Below are 26,095 nucleotides of genomic sequence, written 5' to 3' on the forward strand. Positions count from 1 at the left end.
TGAAACCCTCATTCTACACTACGTAAACTTGAGGTCATCCAAAAGTCAGCAACCCGTGTCCTAACTCGCACCAGGTCCCGCTTACCCATCACCCTTGTGCTTTCTGACCTACATTGGCTTCCGGTTAAACAATGCCTCAATTTCAAAATTCTCATCCTTGTTTACTAACTCGTAATCTTTTCCAGCCTTACAACCTCACAAGATGTCTACGCTCCAGAAATTCTGCCCTCTTGAACATCCCTGATTATAACTGCTCAACCATCAGTGGCCGTGCCTTCAGCTGTTTGGGCCCTACGCTCTGGAACTCCCTCCCTAAAACTTTCCGCCTCGCTACCTCCCTTTCCTCCTTTAAGACGCTCCTTAAAACCAACCTCTTTAACCAAGCTTTTGGTCACCTGCCGTAATTTCTTCTTTTGTGGCTCGGTGTCAAATTTATCTGTTTTGTCTTGTAACACTAGTGTGAAGCGCCTTTGGACATTTTACTATGCTAAAGGTGCTTTATAAATAAAAGTTATTATTATTATTTTGGGGATGTCATGTATGTACATTCTGTTTGTAGCCACCAGATGGCGTCATTGCTGGAGGCCACTGAGCAGCACGCACATGGTGCTGAAATAAAGCAAAAGCAAGGTTGTACTTTGCTTAATTCAACAGTACTCAGTTTGAACCTTTATTGCATACATAACATTGGGCGACGAGAATACAAGAACCTTTGTTTTCAAAATGAGCACGATTAGGATTTTTAGAGCGATTCGTGGAGGGAGAAGATTGGGCAGACTTTGTGAGCCGTTTGAACCAGTACTTTGTGGCCAACAAAATGAAGGGGGTCGACGATACAAATCGGCGCCGGGCCATGTTCCTCACTGTGTGCGGTTCAAAGATCTATGGTCTGATAAAGTGATCCAACAGAGAAAACGTACGAGGAGTTGCGTACATTGATACGGGAGCACCTCAAGCCAGACGGCGGCATCATCCTCTCAAGATACAAGTTGTATACACACGTTCAATCGGAGGGCCAGAGCGCAGCGGAATTCGTTGCCGACCTGAGACGTCTATCGGGACTGTGCAAGTTCGGGACGGTGTTGGCAGACATGCTGCGGGACTTCTTTATTATCGGTATCAACCACGAGGTCATCCTGCACAAACTTCTGGCGGTGGAGAAGTTGGATTTAAAAAGGGCCATCCAGATCGCTCAATCATGTATGACAACGGACAGGAGTTTAAAGCAAATATCGGTGAAGAACCAAACCTCGGCAAGTACTGTAAATGCGATTGATTCGGCGTTCGGCAGAGCGGCACATGGCAGGGCCTATCCGGCTGCGTTCGCGAAACCAGTGGCTGCCCAAAGTCCGCCAGCGGGAATGTATCCGACTTCTCTGTGTTGGCGTTGTGGGGGAAATCATTGGCACCAGCAGTGCCGATTTAAGCAATATAGTTGCAAAGGCTGTCTGAGAGTGGGGCATCTCCAGCGCAAGTGTCCGCAGATGAGCAAGTGAGCTGCAACACACCACGTGGAGGATGAGAGTCGGACTAGCCCGGATCCGGATACGTAATCCGAGATGTCAGAGGAGGAAGTGTATGGACTGTACTCTTTCATAACCAAGAGTAAACCAATTTTGATTAATGTGAAGTTTAACGGGATACCGGTATCGATGGAACTGGACACGGGGGCGAGTCAATCGATCATGAACGAGGGCATTTAATAAGCCGTGGGACACTAAGGCTGTGAGGCCCAGGCTGAGCCCTGTTAACGTCAAGCTGTGCACGTACACCAAAAAACTGATAAAAGCGATTGACAGTGCACAAATTAATGTGTCGTATAACGGTGCGGTTCACGAGTTTCTGCTGTGGATTGTTCCAGGCAATGGCCCAACGCTGCTCGGCAGGAGCTGGTTGGAGAAAATCAGATGCGACTGGAAAGACATAAAGGTTGTCATCAGAGGAAGACACATGTGCCCAAGTATTGAGCAAGTTCCCCTCGCTGTTCGAACCGGGTATCGGCAACTTCACGGAAGCCAAGGTGCAGATCAACGTGGACTTAGATGCAAAACCCGTCCATCATAAAGTTCGGGCAGTGCCGTATATGATGAGGGAGAAGGTCGAAATTAAACTGGACAGACTCCATCATATCACCAGTCGAGTTTAATTAATGGGCCAGCCCCATTGTTCCTGTGCTGAAAAGTGATGGCACAGTCGGAATCCGTGGAGACTACAAGGCTACGATCAACAGGGTTTCGAAAAAAGATCAGTACCCGTTACTGATGACTTGTTGGCGACGCTAACCGGAGGGAAGTCATTCACAAAACTGGATTTGACGTCGGCCTATATGACGCAGGAGTTGGTCAAGACGTCGAAGAGACTTACGTGCATTAATACGCACAAAGGACTGTTTATTTACCACAGCTGCCCTTTCGGAATTCGCTCGGCTGCTGCAATATTCCAGAGGAATATGGAAAGTCTACTGAAGTCCGTTCCCAGAACTGTCATGTTCCAAGATGACATCCTGATCACTGACCATGACTCCAAGGAACATCTGAACAATCTGGAAGAGAAGAGGTTCTACTGCATTTGGACAGAGTGGGACTCAGACTGAAACACTCGAAGTGCATCTTCATGGCACCGGAGGTCGAATTCCTCGGGAGGAAAATCGCCGCTGATGGCATCAGACCTACTGAGGTGAAAACCGAGGCCATCAAGAATGCACCCAAGCTGCAGAATGTGACAGAGCTGCGTTCGTTCCTGGGTCTACTCATCTACTTTGGTAACTTCCTACCAAAATTGAGCACTTTACTAGAATCACTGCACATGCTATTGAGAAAAGGCAACAACTGGGTGTGGGGCGCATCGCAAGACAGAGCTTTCGAGAAAGCCACCAATCTGCTTTGCTCAAACAAGCTGCTGGTACATTATGACCCATGTAAACGTTTAGTTTTGGCCTGTGACGCATCGTCATATGGAATTAGTTGCGTACTCCAACAAGCCAATGAGTTGAAAAAACTTCAACCTGTCGCTAATGCATCCAAAAGTTTGTCTAAAGCAGAAAGAGCCTACGGCATGGTAGAAAAAGAAGCTTTAGCGTGTTGGTACGGTGTTAAAAAGATGCATCAATACCTGTTCGGTCTGAGGTTCGTGTTATGTATGCAACACCTTGTAACCAGCATTCTACCGCCACCAGAGGGCGCATCTGTTGAAGTCCCAAGGGATCTCAGCATCCCTTGGGAGCACTGTATATAAGCAGGCCTCCCATGCTGTGCCAGCTCTCTGGAGTCAGAATAAAGAGACTAATGTCACACTTACTCAAGTCTACAGTACTCAGTCACGTTGCTTTATTTGAGACAGAACAACTGGCGACGAGTAATAGATTACGAACCATCACATGAAAATGCAGAGAACTGTTGGTATCCTGGAGAAATTCTCAGAAGGTGACGATTGGGAAACCTTCGTGGAGCGACTCGACCAGTGCTTCATGGCCAACAAGCTGGAAGGGAATGTGAATGCTGCCAAATGAAGGGCACTCCTCCTCACCGTCTGCGGGGCAACAGCCTGTGGCCTCATGGTGAATCTTCTTGCTCTGGTGAAACCAACAACCAAATCGTATGAAGAACTGTGTACGCTGGTCTGGGAGCATCTAAATCCGAAGGAGAGCGTTCTGATGGCAAGGTATTGATTTTATACATGTCAACGATCTGAAGGCCAGGAAGTGGCGAGCTACGTCACCGAACTAAGGCACCTTGCAGGACATTACGAATTCGATGGATTCCTGGAGCAAATGCTGAGACTTTTTTGTGCTTGACATTGGCCATGAGGTTATCCTTCACAAACTATTGACTGTTGAAACAACGAACCTGAGCAAAGACATAACGATAGCCCAGGCATTTATGTCCACCAGCGATAACACAAACAAATTTCGCACCATAAAGACGCATCGGCAAGTACTGTACATAAAGTAACGTCGTTTTCAGGCAGGAATGCATGTGGCAAAACATACACGCCTGCAACTGCATGACCTCGGATAACTCAGAGCCCGCCATCAAGAGTGAATGCGAGGCAATTAACACCTTGTTGGCGCTGCGGAGGTGATCATCAAGTCCATCAATGCCGCTTCAAACACTATGCGTACAAAGGCTGCGGAACAATGGGACACCTCCAGCGAATGTGCAGACGAGCTGAAAACCCTGCAAACCACCACGTTGCAGAGGAAGACCGATCCATGGTGGATCAAACTGAACTAGAGACTCGAACCGAGGAGGCAGAAGTGTATGGGGTACACACCTTCACCACGTAATGTCCACCGATCATGATAAAAGTTGAACTGAATGGAATTCCAGTATCCATGGAATTGGACATGGGGGCGAGTCAGTCTATCATTAGCAAAAAGGCCTTCGAGAGACTGTGGTGCAACAAGGCACAAAGGCCCAAGCAGAGCCCTATTCATACCAAGCTGAGAACTTACACTAAAGAGCTGATCATTGTAATTGGGCGTGCAGCAGTAAAAGTCTCCTATGGTGGAGCGGTGCATGAACTACCACTATGGATTGTACCAAGAGATGGCTCCACACTGTTCGGCAGAAACTGGCTGGGAAAAATCCGCTGGAACTGGGACGACATCCGAACGCTTTCGTCCGTTGACGACGCCTCATGTGCCCAGGTTTTGAGCAAGTTCCCGACCTTGTTTGAGCCAGGCATCGGAAATTTCTCTGGGACGAAGGTGCAGATCCACTTGGTTCCCGATACGCGACCCATCCACCACAAGGCACATGCAGTGCTATACATGATGTGAGAGAAAGTGAAGATCGAGCTGGACAGGCTGCAACGAGAAGGCATCATCGCACCGGTTGAGTTCAACGAGTGGGCCAGTCCGATTGTTCCGGTTCTCAAGGGCGATGGCACGGTCAGAATTTGTGGGGACTATAAAGTAACGATTAACCGTTTTTCGCTGCAGGATCAGTACCCCCTACCCAAGGTAAACGACCTATTTGCGACGCTGACAATAGGGAAGACGTTCGCAAAGTTGGACCTGACCTCGGCCTACATGACGCAGGAGCTGGCGGAATCTTCGAAAGGCCTCACCTGCATCAACACACACAAAGATCTGTTCATCTACATACAATAGATGCCCGTTTGGGATTCGATCAGCCGCGACTATGTTTCAAAGGAACATGGAGAGTCTTCTAAAGTCGGCTCCACGCACTGTGGTTTTCCAGGACAACATATTGATCACAGGTCGGGACACCATCGAACACTTGCAGAACCTGGAAGACATTCTAAGTCGGCTAGATTGTGTGGGACTCAGGTTGAAATGTTCGAAGTGTGTTTTCCTGGCGCCAGAGGTCGAGTTCATAAGGAGAAGAATCACGGCAGACGGCATCAGACCCACCGATGCCAAGACGGAGGCCATCAAGAACACGCCAAGACCACAGAACGTGACGGAGCTGTGGGCGTTCCTGGAATTCCTCAACTATTTTGGTAATTTCATACCCGGATTAAGCACCTTCTAGAACCTCTACATGTGTTGCTATGCAAGGGAGATGACTGGGTGTGGTGGAAATCACAAGAGACTGCTTTTGAGAAAGCCAGAAATCTGATATGTTCCAACAAACTGCTTGTCTTGTATGATCCATGTAAACGTTTAGTGCTAGCTTGCGATGCGTCTTTGTACGGGGTCGGGTGTGTGTTACAACAAGCAAACGAATCGAGAACGTTGCAACCGATCGCTTATGCGTCCAGGAGCTTGTCCAAGGCCGAAAGGGCCTACAGCATGATTGAAAAATAAGCTCTGGTATGCGTTTACGGGGTGAAAAAAATGCACCAGTATCTGTTTGGGCTTAAGTTCGAGTTAGAAACTGACCATAAGCCACTCATATCGCTATTCTCAGAGAGCAAAGGTATTAATACCAATGCCACTGTTCACATCCAAAGATGGGCGCTCATGCTGTCTGCATATAACTATGCGATTCGCCACGGGCCAGCCACAGAGAACTGCGCTGATGCTCTCAGTCGGCTACCATTGCCCACCACTGGGGTGGAAATGGCACAGCCTGCAGACTTGCTCTTGGTGATGGATGCATTTGAAAACGAAAAGTCACCCGTTACGGCCCGCCAGATCAGGACCTGGACCAGCCAGGATCCTTTACTATCCCTTGTAAAAAAACTGTGTGCTCCATGGGAGCTGGTCCAGCATCCCAGCGGAGATGCATGAAGAGATCAAGCCGTTCCAGCGGCGCAAAGACGAAATGTCCATACAGGTGGACTGTCTTTTGTGGGGTAATCGCGTGGTTTTGCCTAAGAAAGGCAGGGAAATGTTCATACGCGACCTACATAGTACCCACCCAAGCATAGTAATGATGAAAGCTATAGCCAGATCCCATGTGTGGTGGCCCGGCAAGGACTCAGATTTGGAGTCTTGCGTGCGCCAATGCAACACTTGCTCTCAACTGAGCAATGCATCCAGGGAGGCACCGCTAAGTTTGTGGTCATGGCCCTCCAAACCGTGGTCTAGGATCCACGTTGACTTCGCTGGCCCATTTCTCGGCAAAATGTGTTTGGTTGTTGTGGATGCTTATTCAAAATGGATTGAGTGTGTAATAATGTCTGTAAGCACGTCCATCGAAAGCCTATGAGCCATGTTTGCCACGCTCGGCCTGCCTGATGTCCTTGTCAGTGACAACGGGCCGTGTTTCACCAGCACTGAATTCAAGGAATTCATGACCCGCAATGGGATCAAGCACGTCACATCTGCCCCGTTCAAGCCCGCATCTAATGGCCAGGCAGAACGGGCAGTCCAAACCATCAAGCAAAGTTTGAAACGCGTGTCGGAAGGCTCCCTGCAGACCCGCCTGTCCCGAGTCCTGCTCAGCTACCGCACAAGACCCCACTCGCTCACCGGGGTTTCCCCAGCTGAGCTGCTCATGAAAAGGGCACTCAAAACAAGGTTCTCTCTAGTCCACCCTGATCTCGAGGATCATGTCGAGGGCAGGCGGCATCAACAAAACATGTACCATGATCGCGCAAATTTGTCACGTGATATTGAAGTCAATGACCCTGTATTTGTACTCAACTATGGACATGGTCCCAAATGGCTTGCTGGCACTGTCGTAGCCAAAGACGGGAGTAGGGTGTTTGAGGTCAAACTTGCAAATGGACCAAACCAAACTGAGATTCACAGAGAGCCACGAGCAACCTGAAGAGGACACCACCAACTTCGACCCTCCGATACACACACAAGTGGCAACCGACATCACGCCAGCTTCGAAGCTGAACCCATCATCCCCAGCAGGCCAGCTGCGTAGCAGCCCAGCGAAAGCCCAACCAACTCACCTGCACCTGTGTTTGTACTGAGACAATCGACTAGGGAGCAGAAAGCCCCAGATTGTCTCACCCTGTAAATAAATGTAATATTGACTTTGAGGGGGGGAGTGATGCTCGAATGTAACCAGCATTCTAGCGCCATCAGAGGGCACATCTGATGGAGTCTCAAGGGATCCCAGCATCCCTTGGGAGCACTGTATATAAGCAGGCCTCCCATGCTGTGCCAGCACTCTGGAGTCAGAATAAAGAGACTATGGTCACATTTACTCAAGTCTACAGTAATCAGTCACATTGCTTTATTTGAGACATAACAGTTCGAATTAGAGATTGATCACAAGCCACACATTTCCTTGTTTTCCAAGAGCAAAGGTATCAATGCCAATGCTTCATCCCGCATCCAAAGGTGGGCGCTGATGTTATCTGCCTACAATTATGTGATTCGCCACAGACCTGGCACAGTGAATTGTGCCGATGCTTTGAGCCGGTTGCCGTTGCCCACACCGGAGGTGGAAACGCCACAACCGGCGGATCTAATGTTAATCATTGATGCTTTTGAGAGTGAAGGAACCCCTGTCACAGCTCAACAAGTTAAGTCCTGGACCAACCAAGACCCGATTTTATCGGTCGTAAAGGGTTGCATCCTCAAAGGGGATTGGTCTGCCATACCTAAGCAAATGTGCAAGGAGGCCAAACCGTACATTTGTCGCAAGGATGAACTGTCGATTCAAGCAGATTGCATATTGTGGGGCAATTGTGTTATAATGCCCAAGAAAGGGAGAGAGAAGTTCATGCATGCGTTACACAGCACGCATCCTGGTATAGTGATGATGAAGGCCATCGACAGGTCCCATGTATGGTGGCCAGGAATTGATTCGGAGCTGGAAGCATGCGTGCATCAGTGCAACACTTGCATGCAGCTCAGCAAAGCACCAGTGGAATCGCCGCTGAGTCAGTGGTCGTGGCCATCCAAACCTTGGTCCAGGATCCATGTAGATTTTGCAGGTTCCTTCCTGGGCAAGATGTTTTTAGTGGTGGTGGACGCTTATTCAAAGTGGATAGAATGCATAATCATGTCATCCAGTACGTCCACGGCAACCTTGGAGAATCTCAATGTCATGTTCGCGACACATGGTCTGCCTGACATAGTGGTGAGAGACAATGGGTCGTGCTTCACCAGTCAGGAGTTTCAGGAGTTTGTGAAACGTAATGGCATAAAACATGTAAGGTCAGCATCATTCAAGCCTGCGTCCAACGGGCAAGCTGAACGGGCAGTACAAATTATCAAGCAAAGCATGAGGAGTAACCCAAGGGTCACTGCAGACCCTCTTGTCCTGCATACTACTGAGTTACAGGACAAGACCCCACACACTCACAGGGGTCTCGCCTGCTGAACTCATGATGAAAAGAAGTCTTAAGACCAAGTTATCTCTGGTACATCTGGATTTAAATAATCATGTTGAATACAGAAGACAAAGTCAACAAGGGTACCACAATCGCTCAACTGTGTCACGCGAGATTTCTGCTAATGATCCTGTATATATGTTGAACTATGGTCAGCGTCCCAAATGGATCGGTGGTACGGTCATGGCCAAGGAAGGCAACAGAGAATTAGTTATTATGGGCAAACTTGCATGAAACACATGGATCAAACAAAGCTGAGGCACACAGACGAGCCAGAGCAGTCGGACGAAGAAACCTTCGATGACCAACCAACCTACCAGCAGTCTTCAGAGGACTCAAGGTGTAAAGTCCTGACCCCTCAGTACAGATTCACACGAGGTATGTAGTGAAGTCAAGGTCACTCTGGACCTGCACCTTTATTTCACAGCTCTGGAATGCTGCACTTGCCTGAGACCTGCCCTTATATATCTGTCTCTTGCAAGTGCACCTCTGGTGGTAAGGTATGCTGGTGGTGACAGGTCATATCTTATTACAGTCATGTATAGCATGTTAGGATACAGTTATATATAATAATGTAAGATACATGACATCACCCTCCCCCAAGGTCTTATTGTCTTTATAGGTTCAGTGTCTCAGGTGGTCTACGCTCTCACGTGGAGCATCAGAGTTGTGGCTCAGTTGTTTGCCTTGGTGTCTGTTTATCTTTGGGTGTGGTTGCTGATATCTCGCCTGGGCTGTCTGTTTCGATTGGCGTGATTGTTGTTGACTCGCCTGGGCTGTCTGTTGGGATTGCTCTTTCCTCAGGTTGTTCCCTCTGTCTGTCCACCAGGTGTGGTGCGAGTTCCACATTGTAGTCTGCCTCTGGTTCCGCAGTGTTGTTGGTAAATCTACTTTTGACTTGGTCGACATGCCTCCGGCAGGTTTTTGCCATTGTCCATTTGTACTACCAGTAGCCTGTTTCCTTCCTTGCCCGTTGCTGTCCCCGCAAGCCATTTGGGACCCCTGCCATAGTTTAGTACCCTATCTCATTCCATCTCCCCCTCGAATTTCTGTCATGGTACTCAGTCAGCTTACGGCGCTTTGCCTCAACGATTTTGTGCATGTCTGGGATGATTAATGAGAGCCTTGTTTTTAAAGTCTTTTTCATCAACAGTTGCGCGGGAGGATCCCAGTCAATGAGTGCGGACGAGATCTGTATGCCAGCAGCAGTCGCGACAGGCGACCCTGCAGCGTGGAACCTTGGATTTTAAGCATGCCTTGTTTAATGATTTGCACTGCTCTCTCCGCCTGGCCATTGGAGGCCGGCTTGAACGGTGCCGTCTTGACGTGATTTATGCCGTGGTCAATTATAAAGTCTTGGAATTCTGCGCTGGTGAAGCATGGACCATTGTCACTGACCAATATGTCAGGGATTCCGTGTGTTGCAAACATGGTTGCGAGGCTCTCCATAGTGGTGGAGGTTGTGCTTGAGTTTAAAATGGTGCAGTCGATCCACTTTGAAAATGCATCTCCAACTACGAGGAACATTTTGCCCATGAATGGGCCCGCATAGTCTACGTGCACCTGCGACCATGCTTTGGTAGGCCAGAGCCAGGGGCTCAGTGGAGCCTCCCTGGGGGCATTGCTGAGTTGGGCACAAATGGTGCACCTTCGGACGCAGAGCTCCAAGTCCGCCTTAATACCAGGCCATCAGATGTGGGATCTGACTATGGCCTTCATGAGAACGATCCCCGGGTGCTCGCGGTGGAGCTCCCGGACAAATGTCTCTCTGCCTCGCAGAGGCATGACTACTCAGCTGCCCCACATCAGGCAGTGTGCTTGTCGTGATAGCTCATGCATGCGCCTGTGAAAGGGTTTTAATTCCTCCGGGCAGGCATCGCGAGCCTCTGCCCAGTCACCAGTTAGGACACATCTTTTTACTAAGGATAACGTGGGGTCGCTGGCTGTCCAGGCTCTGATTTGGCGAGCCATCATGGGCGAACTGTGGACTCAAAGGCATTGATTGCCATGACTATCTCACAGTCCTGTTTGTCAGACCCTTCCGTGGTTGCCAGGGGTAGCCTGCTGAGCGCATCGGCATAGTTGTCTGTGCCTGGTCTGTACCTTATGGTATCGTCGTAGGACGCCAGCATGAGTGCCCGCCGTTGAATTCGCACCGAGGCGTTGCCGTTTATTGCCTTGCTGACGGATAGGAGGAACATGAGGGGCTTGTGGTCGGTTTCGAACGCGAACTTGGCCCCGAAAAGGTATTGGTGCATCTTTTTGACACCATACACGCACCCGAGCGCCTCCTTCTCTACCATTCCGTACCCGCGCTCCGCCCGCGAAAGTGACCTGGAGACATAAGCTATGGGTTGTAATTTGCCCGCACTATTGACATGTTGCAAAATGCACCCGACCCCATACGCTGACACATCGCATGTGAGAACTAGCTTTTTACCTGTGTCAAAGAAAGTCAAAACACTGTTGGAACACAGAAGGTTGCATGCCTTATCGAAGGCGCGTTCCTGGGTGTCCCCCCAAAACCAATCGCACCCCTTCCTGAGTAGCACGTGGAGAGACTCCAGCAGCATGCTTAAGTTCAGCATAAAGTTCCCAAAGTAATTGAGTAGCCCGAGAAAGACGCGCAGTTCTGAGACATTCCGGGGCCAAGGTGCCAGGCGAATTGCTTCTGTTTTGGACTCTGTTGGGCGGATTCCATCAGCAGCAATCTTTCTGCCCAAAAATTCAACCTCGGGTGCGAGAAACAGGCACTTGGATTTCTTGACTCGTAGGCCTATCCGATCCAACCGCTTTAGTACTTCCTCCAAATTACAGAGATGGGAGTCGGTGTCCCTGCCCGTGATAAGTATGTCGTCTTGAAATACAACCGTCCCCGGGATGGACTTGAGCAGACTCTCCATGTTGCGCTGGAATATGGCAGCTGCCGACCTGATACCGAATGGGCATCGATTGTACATGAAAAGGCCTCGATGTTTGTTGATGGTGGTGAGTAGCTTGGATTCCTCGGTCAATTCTTGCATTATATACGCAGATGTGAGGTCTAATTTTGAGAAAAGTTTACTTCCAGCCAATGTGGCAAATAAATCCTCCGCTCTGGGCAGCGGGTACTGGTCCTGTAGGGAGACTCTGTTTATGGTAGATTTGTAGTCCCCACAGATTCGTACGGATCCATCAGGCTTCATGATTGGGACGATGGGACTTGCCTCGTCGCAAATTCCACAGGTGATATAATGCCTTCCTGCAGAAGCCTGTCTAGTTCGTGTTCAATTTTTTCCCTCATCACATAGGGTACAGCTCCGGCCTTGTGATGGACCGGTGTAGCATCCTGTGTGATGTAGATTTTGACTTTGGCCCCCTTTGAAAGTGCCCACACCTGGCTGAAAGAGATGTTCAAATCGCTTTATAACTGTTGAGCAGGAGGTCCGTTCCTCTAATGACATGGCATGGACATCATCCCATTTCCAGTTTAGTTTTGCCAGCCAGCTTCTCCCCAGCAGTGTTGGGGGGTCTCCGGGGACAATCCACAGGGGAAGTCGGTTCACTGTCCCTTTGTGTGTGACAGAGAGCATGGCACTGCCGAGGACTGGTATGATTTCTTTGGTATAGGTCCTTAGTTTGGTGTCGACCCTTGTGAGTTTTGGTCTGTCTATTTTATGCGGCCACAGTTGTACAAATTGTTGAGCGCCCATGAGAGATTGACTCGCTCCCATATCCAGCTCCATGTTGACAGATATCCCGTTGAGTAGGTCCCTCACCATTATATGAGGTGTCCTGTTGTAGGAGCAGTGGCCATTGATCGTGTTGACCCACTGTACATCGGTGTCCTGGGTACTGTCCCCACCATCTTCTGGTCCGCTTTCCAACCCATCCGATTCGTATACCAGCCGAGCTGCCATTTTTTTGCACATGCGGGCCAAATGCCCTGTATATTCACAATTTCCGCAAACAGCCTGCTGAAATCGACATTCCCTTGACGAGTGCCCACCCCCACACCTCCAGCACAGACCTGTTCCATTGTTCAAAGTGCTCCCAAAGTATGAGCTGCGTCTGGCTGATCTCTCTTGAGCTTCTCTCAGTTTGTAGTTGATTGCTCGCATTGTGGGTTGATGAGGTATGAATGGCCATTCCTGTGGCCCTTGATGGCTTCTGCCTGCTGTCGAGAGCCTGTTCTCCCGGTTTTGTCTGTGTGTGGGGGTAGCAGCTTGTTTAGTGCTGTGAACTTCTTGTTCCGATATTTCGTTAGTTGTCGTACCTGCATTGTAAATCAACCTCGTTTCTTCTTCCCCTACCAAGAATGTCTGTGCAACCAGTGCTGCTGCCTCTAAGGTCAGGTTCTTGGTCTCTATGAGCTTTCGGAATATGCCTGCATGGCCTATTCCTTCAATGAAAAGGTCTCTCAGCATTTCTCTCCTCAGTTCATCGGAGAACTCACATAAACTAGCCAACCTCCGAAGTTCCGCCATGAAGTCAGGTATGCTCTGGCCCACACAGCGTCTGTAGTTGTAGAACCTGTGTCTGGCCATGTGTAGGCTGCTCGCTGGCTTCAGGTAGTCTCTTACCAGTGTGCTCAATTCTTCAAACGACTTGCTTGCTGGTTTCTCGGATGCCAACAGATCCTTCATTAAAGCGTATGTTTTCGAGCCACAGTTGGTCAAGAGATGGGCTCTTCTCTTGTCTGCCTTATCGTCTCCTAACCAGTCTTTGGTTACAAAGCTTTGCTGGAGCCTTTCTATAAAGTCCTCCCAATTGTCTCCCACATTGTACTTTTCATCTGATCCGTTGTTCGCCATTCTGTGGATTCTGTAATCCCGTAACTCGTCGCCACTGTAAAGTCCTGTCCCCTCAGTACAGATTCACACGAGGCATGTAGTGAAGTCAAGGTCACTCTGGATCTGCATCTTTATTTCACAGGTCTGGAATGCTGCACTTGCCTGAGACCTGTCCTTATATACCTGTCTCTTGCAAGTGCACCCCTGGTGGTAAGGTATGCTGGTGGTTACAGGTCAGATCTTATTACAGTCATGTATAGCATGTTAGAATACAGTTATATATAATAATGTAAGATACATGACACAAGGGTCATCAGTGAACCCCTAATTCCCATCACGGACCTGTTCAATAAAAATGGAGTTGCAATTTCTGACATGGCCACTGCCACCCCCAACAAGTCAGTCATCCAGCCATCAGCCATAACAGACCCTGCATACTGAACACTCACCCAAGGCTGGAATCGAACTGAGACGGTCAACCCGGGAGCGCAAGGCACCGGACCGTGTCAACTTGTGAAAGACTGTGGTAAGATCTCAGAGGTGGGTATTGTCATGTATGTACATTCTGTTTGTAGCCACCAGATGGCGTCATTGTTGGAGGCCACTGAGCAGCACGTGTATGGTGCTGCTCTGGTATAAAAGGCCAGCCATTTTGAGAATCAGGCACTTTGGGCCGAAATAAAGCAGAGCCAAGGTTGTACCTTGGTTAGTTAAACAGTACTCAGTTTGTACCTTTATTGCATACATAACAGGGGAAGCCTGTAATTCTGCCAACCCCACATGTCCTCTCATTCTGGCTGTCGCTGCTCATTGGGAACGTTGTGAAGTCCATTCTGTGGGTGTACAGAGCCTTTGTAACCTGGCGAATGCAGTGATGTGCTGTGAATTATGAGACGCTGTATACGTCCCCTGCTGCTGCTTGGAAGGAGCCAGAGGCATAGAAGGCCAGCGCCACAGTCACCTTCACCTTGACGGACAGCGCAGTCCTGTTGGCGCTGGAAGGCTGTAGGTCTGCCTGTAGGAGATGGCATATCTCTGTCAGCACTTCTTTTTGGAAGTACAGCCTTCCCATACACTGCTCCTCAGAGAGCTGGAGGTATGAGCTTTGGTCCCTGTAAACCCGTGGGGGGTAAAGCCCGCTTTCCCGAAGTCTTCGGTCTCTCCTCATCCGTGGGCTGACTTGGCCAAGAGCCTTTATTCTAGCTTGAAGGCACCTGCCAATAGCAATCAGCATAATACGCTTGCGAACTCGTAATGCCCCCATTACATTCTCTCACTCTCCTTGTCAGGGCACTGTAATGGCAGATAAAAGCGCCGTTTGCAAGTTGTGCGCAACTGATGCAGTCAATGTGACCTGCGATGTCGGATCCTCCTCCCACCATACATCAGCAATACCGCCTGCTGCACCCTGGGTATGCCTGCTTTTTCAGACATTTCCTGGGGCGGGCCTTAAATGAGGTGTAAGGGCCAAATTTTCCACCTGGGGTGCAAGTGCAGCATTGCACGACGATTGACGTGGTGATCTGTCAAATTGGAGCGGGGCGGGGGGGGTAAGTTTTTGCACCATTTTGCACCATCGCAAATCAGGAGCCAAATTTACCGTCCGGGCGCTAGACACCCAGAAACACCATTTACCGCCCCTTTAGGGAGGCAATCAGAGGTGCAAGAGAGCCGAAAATCCAGCCCTTGCTCTCTATCTAACCCGTGCTGTACCTGCCCTCGGAGTGTGTGATGGGACAGTGTCGAGGGTATTGGTGAAGCCACACCTGGAGTACTGGATACAGTTTTGTCTCCGTATTTAAGGAAGGATATACCTGCATTGGAGGCTGTTCAGAGAAGGTTCAGTAGGTTGATTCCAGAGATGAGGGGGTTGACTAATGAGGATAGGTTGAATAGGTTGGGCCTATACTCATTGGAGTTCAGAAGAATGAGAGATGGTCTTATTGAAACTGATAAGATAATGAAGGGGATTGACACGGTGGATGCAGAGAGGATATTTCCACTCAGAGGGGAAACTAAAACTAGGGGACATAATCTTAGAATAAGGGGCCGCCCATTTAAAACTGAGATGAGGATAAATTTCTTCTCTCAGAGGGTTGTAAATCTATGGAATTCTCTGCCCCAGAGAGCTTCGTAGGCTGGGTCATTGAATATATATAAGGCGGAGATAGACAGATTTTTGAGCGATAAGGGAGTAAAGAGTTATGGAGAGGGCAGAGAAGTGGAGCTGTGTCCATGATCGGATCAGCCATGATCTTATTAAATGGCGAAGCAGGCTCGAGGGGCCAAATGGCCGACTGCTGCTCCTATTTCTTATGTAAAGGGAGCTTTACTCTGTATCTAACCCGTGCTGTACCTGCCCTGGGAGCGTTTGATGGGACAGTGTAGAGGGAGCTTTACTCTGTATCTAACCCGTGCTGTACCTGCCCTGGGAGTGTTTGATGGGACAGTGTAGAGGGAGCTTTACTCTGTATCTAACCCGTGCTGTACCTGCCCTGGGAGTGTTTGATGGGACAGTGTAGACGGAGCTTTACTCTGTATCTAACCCTGTGCTGTACCTGTCCTAGGAGTGTTTGATGGGACAGTGTAGAGGGAGCTTTACTCTGTATCTAACCCGTGCTGTACCTGTCCTGGGAGTGTTTGATAGGACAGTGTAGAGGGAGTTTTACTCTGTATCTAAACCGCACTGTACCTGCCCTGGGAGCGTTTGATGGGACAGTGTAGAGGGAGCTTTATTCTGTATCTAACCCGTGCTGTACCTGCCCTGGGAGTGTTTGATGGGACAGTGTAGAGGGAGCTTTACTCTGTATCTAACCCATGCTATACTTGCCCTGGGAGTGTTTGATGGGACAGTGTAGAGGGAGCTTTACTCTATATCTAACCCGTGTTGTACCAGCCCTGGGAGTGTTGATGGACAGTGTAGAAGGAGCTTTACTCTGTATCTAATGTCTGTATTTTGAGTGCTGCAAAGTTAAATGGTTTCCACTCCTTACTCTATTTTCTTGTGTAAATGTTGATGTACAAATTAAATCAGTAAGTGTTGGTCCACACAGTAAACACACAGCTGTTTATTTTCAGCCATTGAGACAGAACCATTCTCGGACACCAATCTAACAAATAACCTTCTTCTTGCTGACGTATCGTTTCCTGCCCTTCTTCTTCACGGTCCTCACTATTCTCATCTTATCTTGCACCAGACGCTCACTCCGTTTTTTAATTTCTTCTCTTGTGAGAACACCATCAGTGTCCAATCCTGCATAGTCTGAATCTTCTGGAATAGAAGAAGAGAAGAATGGCAGACAATTCCCAACAACAACTGACCCCGGTAAGGCTGAGTCCAGCCACAAAGTGGTCTGGACCGTCCTTGGGCGAGGGTCAGCCCCAGTCCCAGCAATCGACACAAGAGCTTGTGGTACAAATAATGCTGAGGCCATCAGCGCTCACCGTTATGAAAGCGAAACTCGGACACAACTTCCGGTGACCGCACATACAGTTAAACGTGGAAATCAGGAGGTTGCTGTCAGAGATACCCCATTCACCCAGAAGCTCCACAATAATGACATCTCACCAAGAGAATCAGCATTGAAATACATGGCAGGGTGTGCAGGTTTTCGAGGAGGTAACCAGGAGGGTCGATGAGGGTAGTGCATACGATGTAGTGTATATGGACTTTAGCAAAGCTTTTGATAAGGTCCCACATGGCAGAGTGGTCACAAAGGTTAAAGCCCATAGGATCCAGAGCAAAGTGGCAAGTTGGATCCAAAATTGGCTTTGAGGTAGGAAGCAAAGGGTAATGGTTGATGGATATTTTTGTGACTGGAAGGATGTTTCCAGTGGGGTTCGCAGGACTCAGTACTGGATCCCTTGCTTTTTGTGGTATACATCAATGATCTAGAGCGCCAGTGCAGCCTTCAGCCACCTGAGGAAAAGAGTGTTTGAAGACCAGTCCCTCAAAACTGTCACCAAGGTCATGGTCTACAAGGCCATTGTAATACCCACCCTCCTGTATGGCTCAGAGACGTGGACCATGTACAATAGACACCTCAAGTCGTTGGAGAAATAATGTCTCCGCAAGATCCTGCAAATCCCCAGGGAGGACAGACGCACAAGCATTAGTGTCCTCGTCCAGGCCAACATCCCCAGCATTGAAGTACTGACCACACTTGATCAGCTCCGCTGGGCAGACCACATAGTTCGCATGTCAGACACGAAATTCCCAAAGCAAGCGCTCTACTCGGAACTCATCCACGGCAAACGAGCCAAAGGCGGGCAGAGGAAACGTTATAAGGACACCCTCAAAGTCTCCCTGATAAAATGCGACATCCCCACTGACACCTGGGAGTCCCTGGCCATAGACCGCCCTAAGTGGAGGAAGTGCATTCGGGAGGGCGCTGAGCTCCTCGAGTATCGTCGCCGAGAGCATGCAGAAATCAAGCGCAGGCAGCAGAAGGAGCGTGCGGCAAACCAGGCTCCCTGCCCACTCTTTCCCTCAATGACTATCTGTCCCACCTGTGACAGAGACTGTGGTTCTCATATTGGACTGTTCAGCCACCTAAGAACTCATGCTAAAAGTGGAAGCACGTCTTCCTCGATTCCGAGGGATTGCCTATGATGATGAGATTTGAATATAGGATGTATGATTAAGAAGTTTGTAGATGATACTAAAGTTGGCTGTGTGGTTGATAATGAAGAGGAAAGTCATGGACTGCAGGAGGATATCAATCTACTGGTCAGGTGGACAGAGCAGTGGCAAATGGAATTTAATTCGGAGAAGTGTGAGGTAATGCACTTGGGGAGGGCTAATAAGGAAAGGGAATTCACATTAAACGGTAGGCCACTTAAAAGTATAGATGAAAAAAGGGACCTTGGAGTGCTTGTTGACAAATCCCTGAATGTAGCATATGAGGTGAATAAGGTGGTTAAGAAAGCATATGGAATGCTTGCCTTTATTGGCCGAGGCATAAAATTCAAAAGCAGGGAGGTTATGCTTAAATTGTATAATACTCTGGTTAGGCCACAGCTGGAGTACTGCGTGCAGTTCTGGTCGACGGAGGAAGGACGTGATTGCACTGGAGAGGGTGCAGAGGAGATTTACTAGGATGCTGCCTGAAATGGAGAATCTGAGCTATCAGGACAGATTGGATCGGCTGGGTTTGTTCTCAGGAGGTTGAGAGGAGATTTCATTGAGGTGTATACAATTTTGAGGGCCTGGATATAGTAGATAGCAAGGGCCTATTTCCCTTGGTGGAGGGGTCAATTACGAGGAGGCATAGTTTTAAGGTGGTTGGTGGAAGGTTCAGAGGGGATTTGAGGGGAGGCTTCTTCATGCAGAGGGTTGTGGGGGTCTGGAATTCACTGCCTGGAAGGGTGGTGGATGCAGAAACCCTCACCACATTTAAAAGGTGCTTGGATGGGTAACTTGAGGTGCAATAACCTGCAGGGTTCTGGACCTCGAGCTGGTAATTGGGATTAGACTGGATAACCTCTTGTTGGCTGGCGCAGATACGATGGTAAGTACTGCAGGGAATCGAAAAAGGCCAGGGTGATCTCCTGGACTAGTTTTGATCACCTGGATGGGTCGGAGAGGAATTTTCCCAGATTTTTACCCCCCGGTTGGCCTGGGTTTTTTATCTGTTTTTTGCCTCTCCCAGGAGATCACATGGCTCCGGTTGGGGTGGAGTATAGAATGTTGCGGTGCAAGGGGTGTCGCAGTTGTGTGGGGCGGACTGGTTGGCCTGGGTGCTCTTTACCTTTCTGCCATTGTTCATTGTTCATCGTTTTATATGTAACCTTCAGGGCTGCTGACCGAGGGCTGTGTGGCTCTTTGTCGGCTGGCACGATGCTCCTTCTGCGCTATAAATTTCTAAGTTTCTACTCAGCCGATAAGCCCTCTACACTGTCCCATCTGACGTAATAGGTCTTAATTATTGCCAAACAACCGCGCAGGTACTGAATATTAACTTCATAAGTGACGTGTGCACTCTCAATCCTTCAGATTTGAATCATTGTTGGAGTTTTTCAAAACCAAAATAATTTAAATAAAAAATATTTATTTTACTTTTTCTCGTTATCTCTCTCTCCTGATCCCATCTTTCTTTCCCTCTCTTTATTTAGTTTTCTGAACAAGATTTGGCATTGAATTAATTCGTGGGCCTGAAATTCGGGTCGGAGGCTTCTTTTGCACGAACGCCTCCGACTGGAGAATTTTTACAAATCTACCTGGTGGTCTCGAGATTCCGGTGGGGAGGCCTTCCCTTCCCGCGCTGCGAAGCACGTTCCCGTCCTCAAGGTTCGGAAGCAGAAGGTGCAATCACGTGTGACTGCTCAGCCATTAATAGCAATGAGAACTCCGTATCTACCAGTCCTCATTGTTATTAATGAGAAAAAGCAAACACACTAAACACAACATAAAAAATAAAAAACACACCTCACATAATTAAAATTAATTGAAATTAAAGTTAATAATTGTGTTAGAAAAAATATATATTTTTCCAATTTTTAAAAAAGTTTTGTAATTAGGGTTTAACATAAACTTACTTTAGTGGGCAGGGTTTTTAACTTAAAAATGTGTTTATAAATTTTATTTTTAGATGTTTTTTATATGTTTTAAAACTCTTACGCTGGTAAAAGTAGGCTATGTACCTGCTTTTACCAGGCGCAAGAGTTTGAAGGACATTCGCTGAGCAAGAGATGGGCAAATACCGCAATCTTGCCCATGCGAATGTCCTTGGTGCCGAGATGCGTTGGATCTGTCAAGCTTGACAGATCGGAAAAGCCATTTTTTGCGCACCGAAAACCGACTTTTGCGATGCCTTCCCGGGTCCGTACACACTCCGTATGGAACCAGGAAGGCCGGGATTTCAGGCAACTTAAACTTCCTATATGGAGGTAACTTTAACCGCAAAAAACAGGTGGTGAGGGGTAGTGTAATGTATGCCATTGTGAGTATGCTCACAGGTTTGTAGAGTTGTTGAGTTAGGAGTGGCTTAGTTAGTCACATGATCTTCACAAGACTCAAGAAAACCCCAGCCAGTTAGGTTCAGGGGATCCACGATAAGGCAAGTGGTTGTGAGCCTGGTGGATGAACTGGTAATGTGTAGTGTGATTGTTAAATCTTTGCTAATAAACCAACTGTTATATATGCATACTATAGATATACTCTTTGTGTAGTCACTGTAGAGTTTCATAAGATGGAGACTTGTTTACCTGATGTATTATCAATAAGGTTTACACTGTGTATATACTCTGCTGGCATCACTAGAGAGTGCAACTGGTGGAGACCGGGGTTTCCTGCCCTGGTGGCAGGGGCTGTATAAAAGGGTAGCCACCATGTGGCTGCCTGATTCTGGAGTTACGAATAAAGGACTAAGGTCACTACAGTTTGAGTACAACACATTGCCTCGTGGAGTCACTGATAAGTACATTACAGACATAAAAACTGGCGACGAGAATAGGGACTTTCACACAATTATGGCTACCTTTGGCACACTAAAAGACTTCACAGAGTGTGATGATTGGGATGCCTTCACGGAAAGGCTCGAGCAATATTTCGTGGCAAACGACCTGGCAGGGGAGACGGACACATTGGTGGAGAAGCACAAGGCTATACTGCTGACCAGTTGTGAGCCCGAGGTCTACCGCCTCATCAGGGACTTGCTGGCACCCACGAAGACCAAGGATAAACATACTATGAGCTGACTGAACTAATTCACAACCAACTAAAACCAAAAGAGAGCATCCTCACGGCCAGGCACAGATTCTACACTCACCGCAGACCTGAGGGCCAGGAGATTGCAAAATATGCTGCCGACCTCAGGAGACTTGCGGCACCATGTGATTTTGGTACGCACCTTGACGAAGCATTGCAAGACATCTTCGTTATGGGAATTGGCCACGAGGGCCTCCTTCACAAGCTATTATCTGCCGACACCACAGTCAACCTGCAGAAGGCCATCAGCATCAGTCAGGCGTTCTCGACCTACAGCACCAAGCAAATTATTCATCCTGTGGACTCAAACCCGCCAAGTAATGTACGCAGAATGGTGCCTTTCACAGGCAAGACTGTAGAACGTGGCACTGCCCAGGGCAGAGAGCACAGATCTCAGGGTTGCAGAATTCAGAGTCCACCGAGGGGTACTAATCGAGTAGCACCATGCTGGCGTTGCGGAGGAAACCATAGGGCTCACCAGTGTCGATTTGCTGAGTACGTATGCAAAGCCTGTAACACGAAGGGCCACCTCCAGCGTATGTGTAAAAGAAATACGACTCACCGTCTAGCAGAGGAGTCGGTAGATGACTTTGAATCCAGCGGGGAGTATGATGATTTGGCCAGAGAGACAGCTCAGCCCCAAGAAGAAATGTATGGAGTGTATACTTGCACCACCGATTGTCCCAGCAGCGTCGGGAGCAGCAGTCGGGAGGTGGAGCAGCGTGGGACAAGAGGTGCGAGGCCTATTAAGGCTCAGCAGCATCGGAAGCAGCAGTCGGGAGGCGGAGCAGCGTGGGACGAGAGGTGCGAGGCCTACTAAAGGCCCAGCAGCATCGGGAGCAGCAGTCGGGAGGCGGAGCAGCGAACGGTGAGAGGTGCGAGGCCTACTAAAGGCCCAGCAGCGTCGGGAGCAGCAGTTGGGAGGCGGAGCAGTGAGCAGCAAGGGGTGCGAGGCCTACTAAAGGCCCAGCAACAAGCTACTGCAGGGAGAAAGGGCAAAAAAGTAAAAAGAAATTGAAAGGTGACGTCACAGCCAAGGTGGTAAGTGATTGGCTGGTGATTGGTGAGTAGTTTTTCCTTATCTTTATCTTTTTCTTTTTCTTATCAGTAAATAACTTTGGCATAGTTGCCAAATTAAATTAATTTAAGGGTTAATTCATGGCAGGCGAGCCCAGTCTCCTGTCATGCTCCTCCTGTGCTATGTGAGAAATCAGGGACAGTGTCCTTGACGACTATGTATGCAGCAAGTGTATCCAGCTGCAGCTTCTGACAGACCGCATTGCAGCACTGGAGCTGCGCATGGATTCACTCTGGAGCATCCGCGATGCTGAGGATGTCGTGAATAGCACGTTTAGTGAGTTGGTCACAGCGCAGGTAAAGGTTACAAAGGCAGATAGGGAATGGGTGATCAACAAGCAGAACAGGAATAGGAAGGCAGTGCAGGAGTCCCCTGCAGTCATCTCCCTCCAAAACAGGACCTCAAAATTAGTAATCTCGGGATTGCTACCAGTGCCGCGTGATAGTCAGAGTAGGAATCGCAGGATAGCGCAGATGAATACGTGGCTTGAGCAGTGGTGCAGCAGGGAGGGATTTAAATTCCTGGGGCATTGGGACCGGTTCTGGGGGAGGTGGGACCAGTACAAACCGGACGGTCTGCACCTGGGCAGGACCAGAACCAATGTCCGAGGGGGAGTGTTTGCTAGTGCTGTTGGGGAGGATTTAAACTAATATGGTAGGGGGATGGGAACCAATGCAGGGAGACAGAGGGAAATAAAAAGGAGGCAAAAGCAAAAGACAGAAAGGAGATGAGGAAAAGTGGAGGGCGGAGAAACCCAAGGCAAAGAACAAAAAGGGCCACTGTACAGCAAAATTCTAAAAGGACAAAGGGTGTTAAAAAAACAAGCCTGAAGGCTTTGTGTCTTAATGCAAGGAGTATCCGCAATAAGGTGGATGAATTAATTGTGCAAATAGATGTTAATAAATATGATGTGATTGGGATTACGGAGACGTGGCTCCAGGATGATCAGGGCTGGGAACTCAACATTCAGGGGTATTCAACATTCAGGAAGGATAGAATAAAAGGAAAAGGAGGTGGGGTAGCATTGTTGGTTAAAGAGGAGATTAATGCAATAGTTAGGAAAGACATTAGCTTGGATGATGTGGAATCTATATGGGTAGAGCTGCAGAACACCAAAGGGCAAAAAACGTTAGTAGGAGTTGTGTACAGACCTCCAAACAGTAATAGGGATGTTGGGGAGGGCATCAAACAGGAAATTAGGGGTGCATGCAATAAAGGTGTAGCAGTTATAATGGGTGACTTTAATATGCACATAGATTGGGCTAACCAAACTGGAAGCAATACGGTGGAGGAGGATTTCCTGGAGTGCATAAGGGATGGTTTTCTAGACCAATATGTTGAGGAACCAACTAGGGGGGAGGCCATCTTAGACTGGGTGTTGTGTAATGAGAGAGGATGAATTAGCAATCTCATTGTGCGAGGCCCCTTGGGGAAGAGTGACCATAATATGGTGGATTTCTGCATTAGGATGGAGAATGAAACAGTAAATTCAGAGACCATGGTCCAGAACTTAAAGAAGGGTAACTTTGAAGGTATGAGGCGTGAATTGGCTAGGATAGATTGGCGAATGATACTTAGGGGGTTGACTGTGGATGGGCAATGGCAGACATTTAGAGACCGCATGGATGAATTACAACAATTGTACATTCCTGTCTGGCGTAAAAATAAAAAAGGGAAGGTGGCTCAACCGTGGCTATCTAGGGAAATCAGGGATAGTATTAAAGCCAAGGAAGTGGCATACAAATTGGCCAGAAATAGCAGCGAACCTGGGGACTGGGAGAAATTTAGAACTCAGCAGAGGAGGACAAAGGGTTTGATTAGGGCAGGGAAAATGGAGTACGAGAAGAAGCTTGCAGGGAACATTAAGGTGGATTGCAAAAGTTTCTATAGGTATGTAAAGAGAAAAAGGTTAGTAAAGACAAATGTAGGTCCCCTGCAGTCAGAATCAGGGGAAGTCATAACGGGGAACAAAGAAATGGCAGACCAATTGAACAAGTACTTTGGTTCGGTATTCACTAAGGAGGATACAAACAACCTTCCGGATATAAAAGGGGTCAGAGGGTCTAGTAAGGAGGGGGAACTGAGGGAAATCTTTATTAGTCGGGAAATTGTGTTGGGGAAATTGATGGGATTGAAGGCCGATAAATCCCCAGGGCCTGATGGACTGCATCCCAGAGTACTTAAGGAGGTGGCCTTGGAAATAGCGGATGCATCGACAGTCATTTTCCAACATTCCATTGACTCTGGATCAGTTCCTATGGAGTGGAGGGTAGCCAATGTAACCCCACTTTTTAAAAAAGGAGGGAGAGAGAAAACAGGGAATTATAGACCGGTCAGTCTGACCTCAGTAGTGGGTAAAATGATGGAATCAATTATTAAGGATGCCATAGCAGTGCATCTGGAAAATGGTGACATGATAGGTCCAAGTCAGCATGGATTCGTGAAAGGGAAATCATGCTTGACAAATCTTCTGGAATTTTTTGAGGATGTTTCCAGTAAAGTGGACAAAGGAGAACCAGTTGATGTGGTATATTTGGACTTTCAGAAGGCTTTCGACAAGGTCCCACACAAGAGATTAATGTGCAAAGTTAAAGCACATGGGATTGGGGGTAGTGTGCTGACGTGGATTGAGAACTGGTTGTCAGACAGGAAGCAAAGAGTAGGATTAAACGGGTACTTTTCAGAATGGCAGGCAGTGACTAGTGGGGTGCCGCAAGGTTCTGTGCTGGGGCCCCAGCTGTTTACATTGTACATTAATGATTTAGACGAGGGGATTAAATGCAGTATCTCCAAATTTGCGGATGACACTAAGTTGGTGGCAGTGTGAGCTGCGAGAAGGATGCTATTAGGCTGCAGAGTGACTTGGATAGGTTAGGTGAGTGGGCAAATGCATGGCAGATGAAGTATAATGTGGATAAATGTGAGGTTATCCACTTTGGTGGTAAAAACAGAGAGACAGACTATTATCTGAATGATGACAGATTAGGAAAAGGGAAGGTGCAACGAGACCTGGGTGTCATGGTACATCAGTCATTGAAGGTTAGCATGCAGGTACAGCAGGCGGTTAAGAAAACAAATGGCATGTTGGCCTTCATAGCGAGGGGATTTGAGTACAGGGGCAGGGAGGTGTTGCTACAGTTGTACAGGGCCTTGGTGAGGCCACACCTGGAGTATTGTGTACAGTTTTGGTCTCCTAACTTGAAGAAGGACATTCTTGCTATTGAGGGAGTGCAGCGAAGATTCACCAGACTGATTCCCGGGATGGCGGGACTGACCTATCAAGAAAGACTGGATCAACTGGGCTTGTATTCACTGGAGTTCAGAAGAATGAGAGGGGACCTCATAGAAACGTTTAAAATTCTGACGGGTTTAGACAGGTTAGATGCAGGAAGAATGTTCCCAATGTTGGGGAAGTCCAGAACCAGGGGTCACAGTCTGAGGATAAGGGGTAAGCCATTTAGGACCGAGATGAGGAGAAACTTCTTCACCCAGAGAGTGGTGAACCTGTGGAATTCTCTACCACAGAAAGTAGTTGAGGCCAATTCACTAAATATATTCAAAAGGGAGTTAGATGAAGTCCTTACTACTCGGGGGATCAAGGGTTATGGCGAGAAAGCAGGAATGGGGTACTGAAGTTTCATGTTCAGCCATGAACTCATTGAATGGCGGTGCAGGCTAGAAGGGCTGAATGGCCTGCTCCTGCACCTATTTTCTATGTTTCTATGTTTCTATGGCTCATCAGGGGAAGGCAGCAGCAGCCAAGTTCATGGCACCATGGGTGGCTCGGCGGCACAGGAGGGCAGGAAAAAGAGTGGGAGAGCTATAGTC

General features: G+C 48.3%; 1 protein-coding gene across 1 annotated transcript in view; it reads right to left on the reverse strand.

Annotated features, from left to right (window-relative positions):
* Positions 1–16,525: 16,525 nt before the first annotated feature.
* The window catches only part of LOC139232966 (coiled-coil domain-containing protein 183-like), a 48,488-nt gene continuing 38,918 nt past the window's right edge, over positions 16,526–26,095 (reverse strand). The window contains exon 5 of the mRNA XM_070863463.1: positions 16,526–16,752. Within this exon, the coding sequence (XP_070719564.1) occupies positions 16,592–16,752 (161 nt within the window). The 3' untranslated portion in view covers positions 16,526–16,591. The remainder of the gene's footprint in view (positions 16,753–26,095) is intronic.

This window comes from Pristiophorus japonicus, chromosome 20 (genome assembly GCF_044704955.1).
Source record: "Pristiophorus japonicus isolate sPriJap1 chromosome 20, sPriJap1.hap1, whole genome shotgun sequence".
Lineage (NCBI taxonomy): Eukaryota > Metazoa > Chordata > Chondrichthyes > Pristiophoridae > Pristiophorus > Pristiophorus japonicus.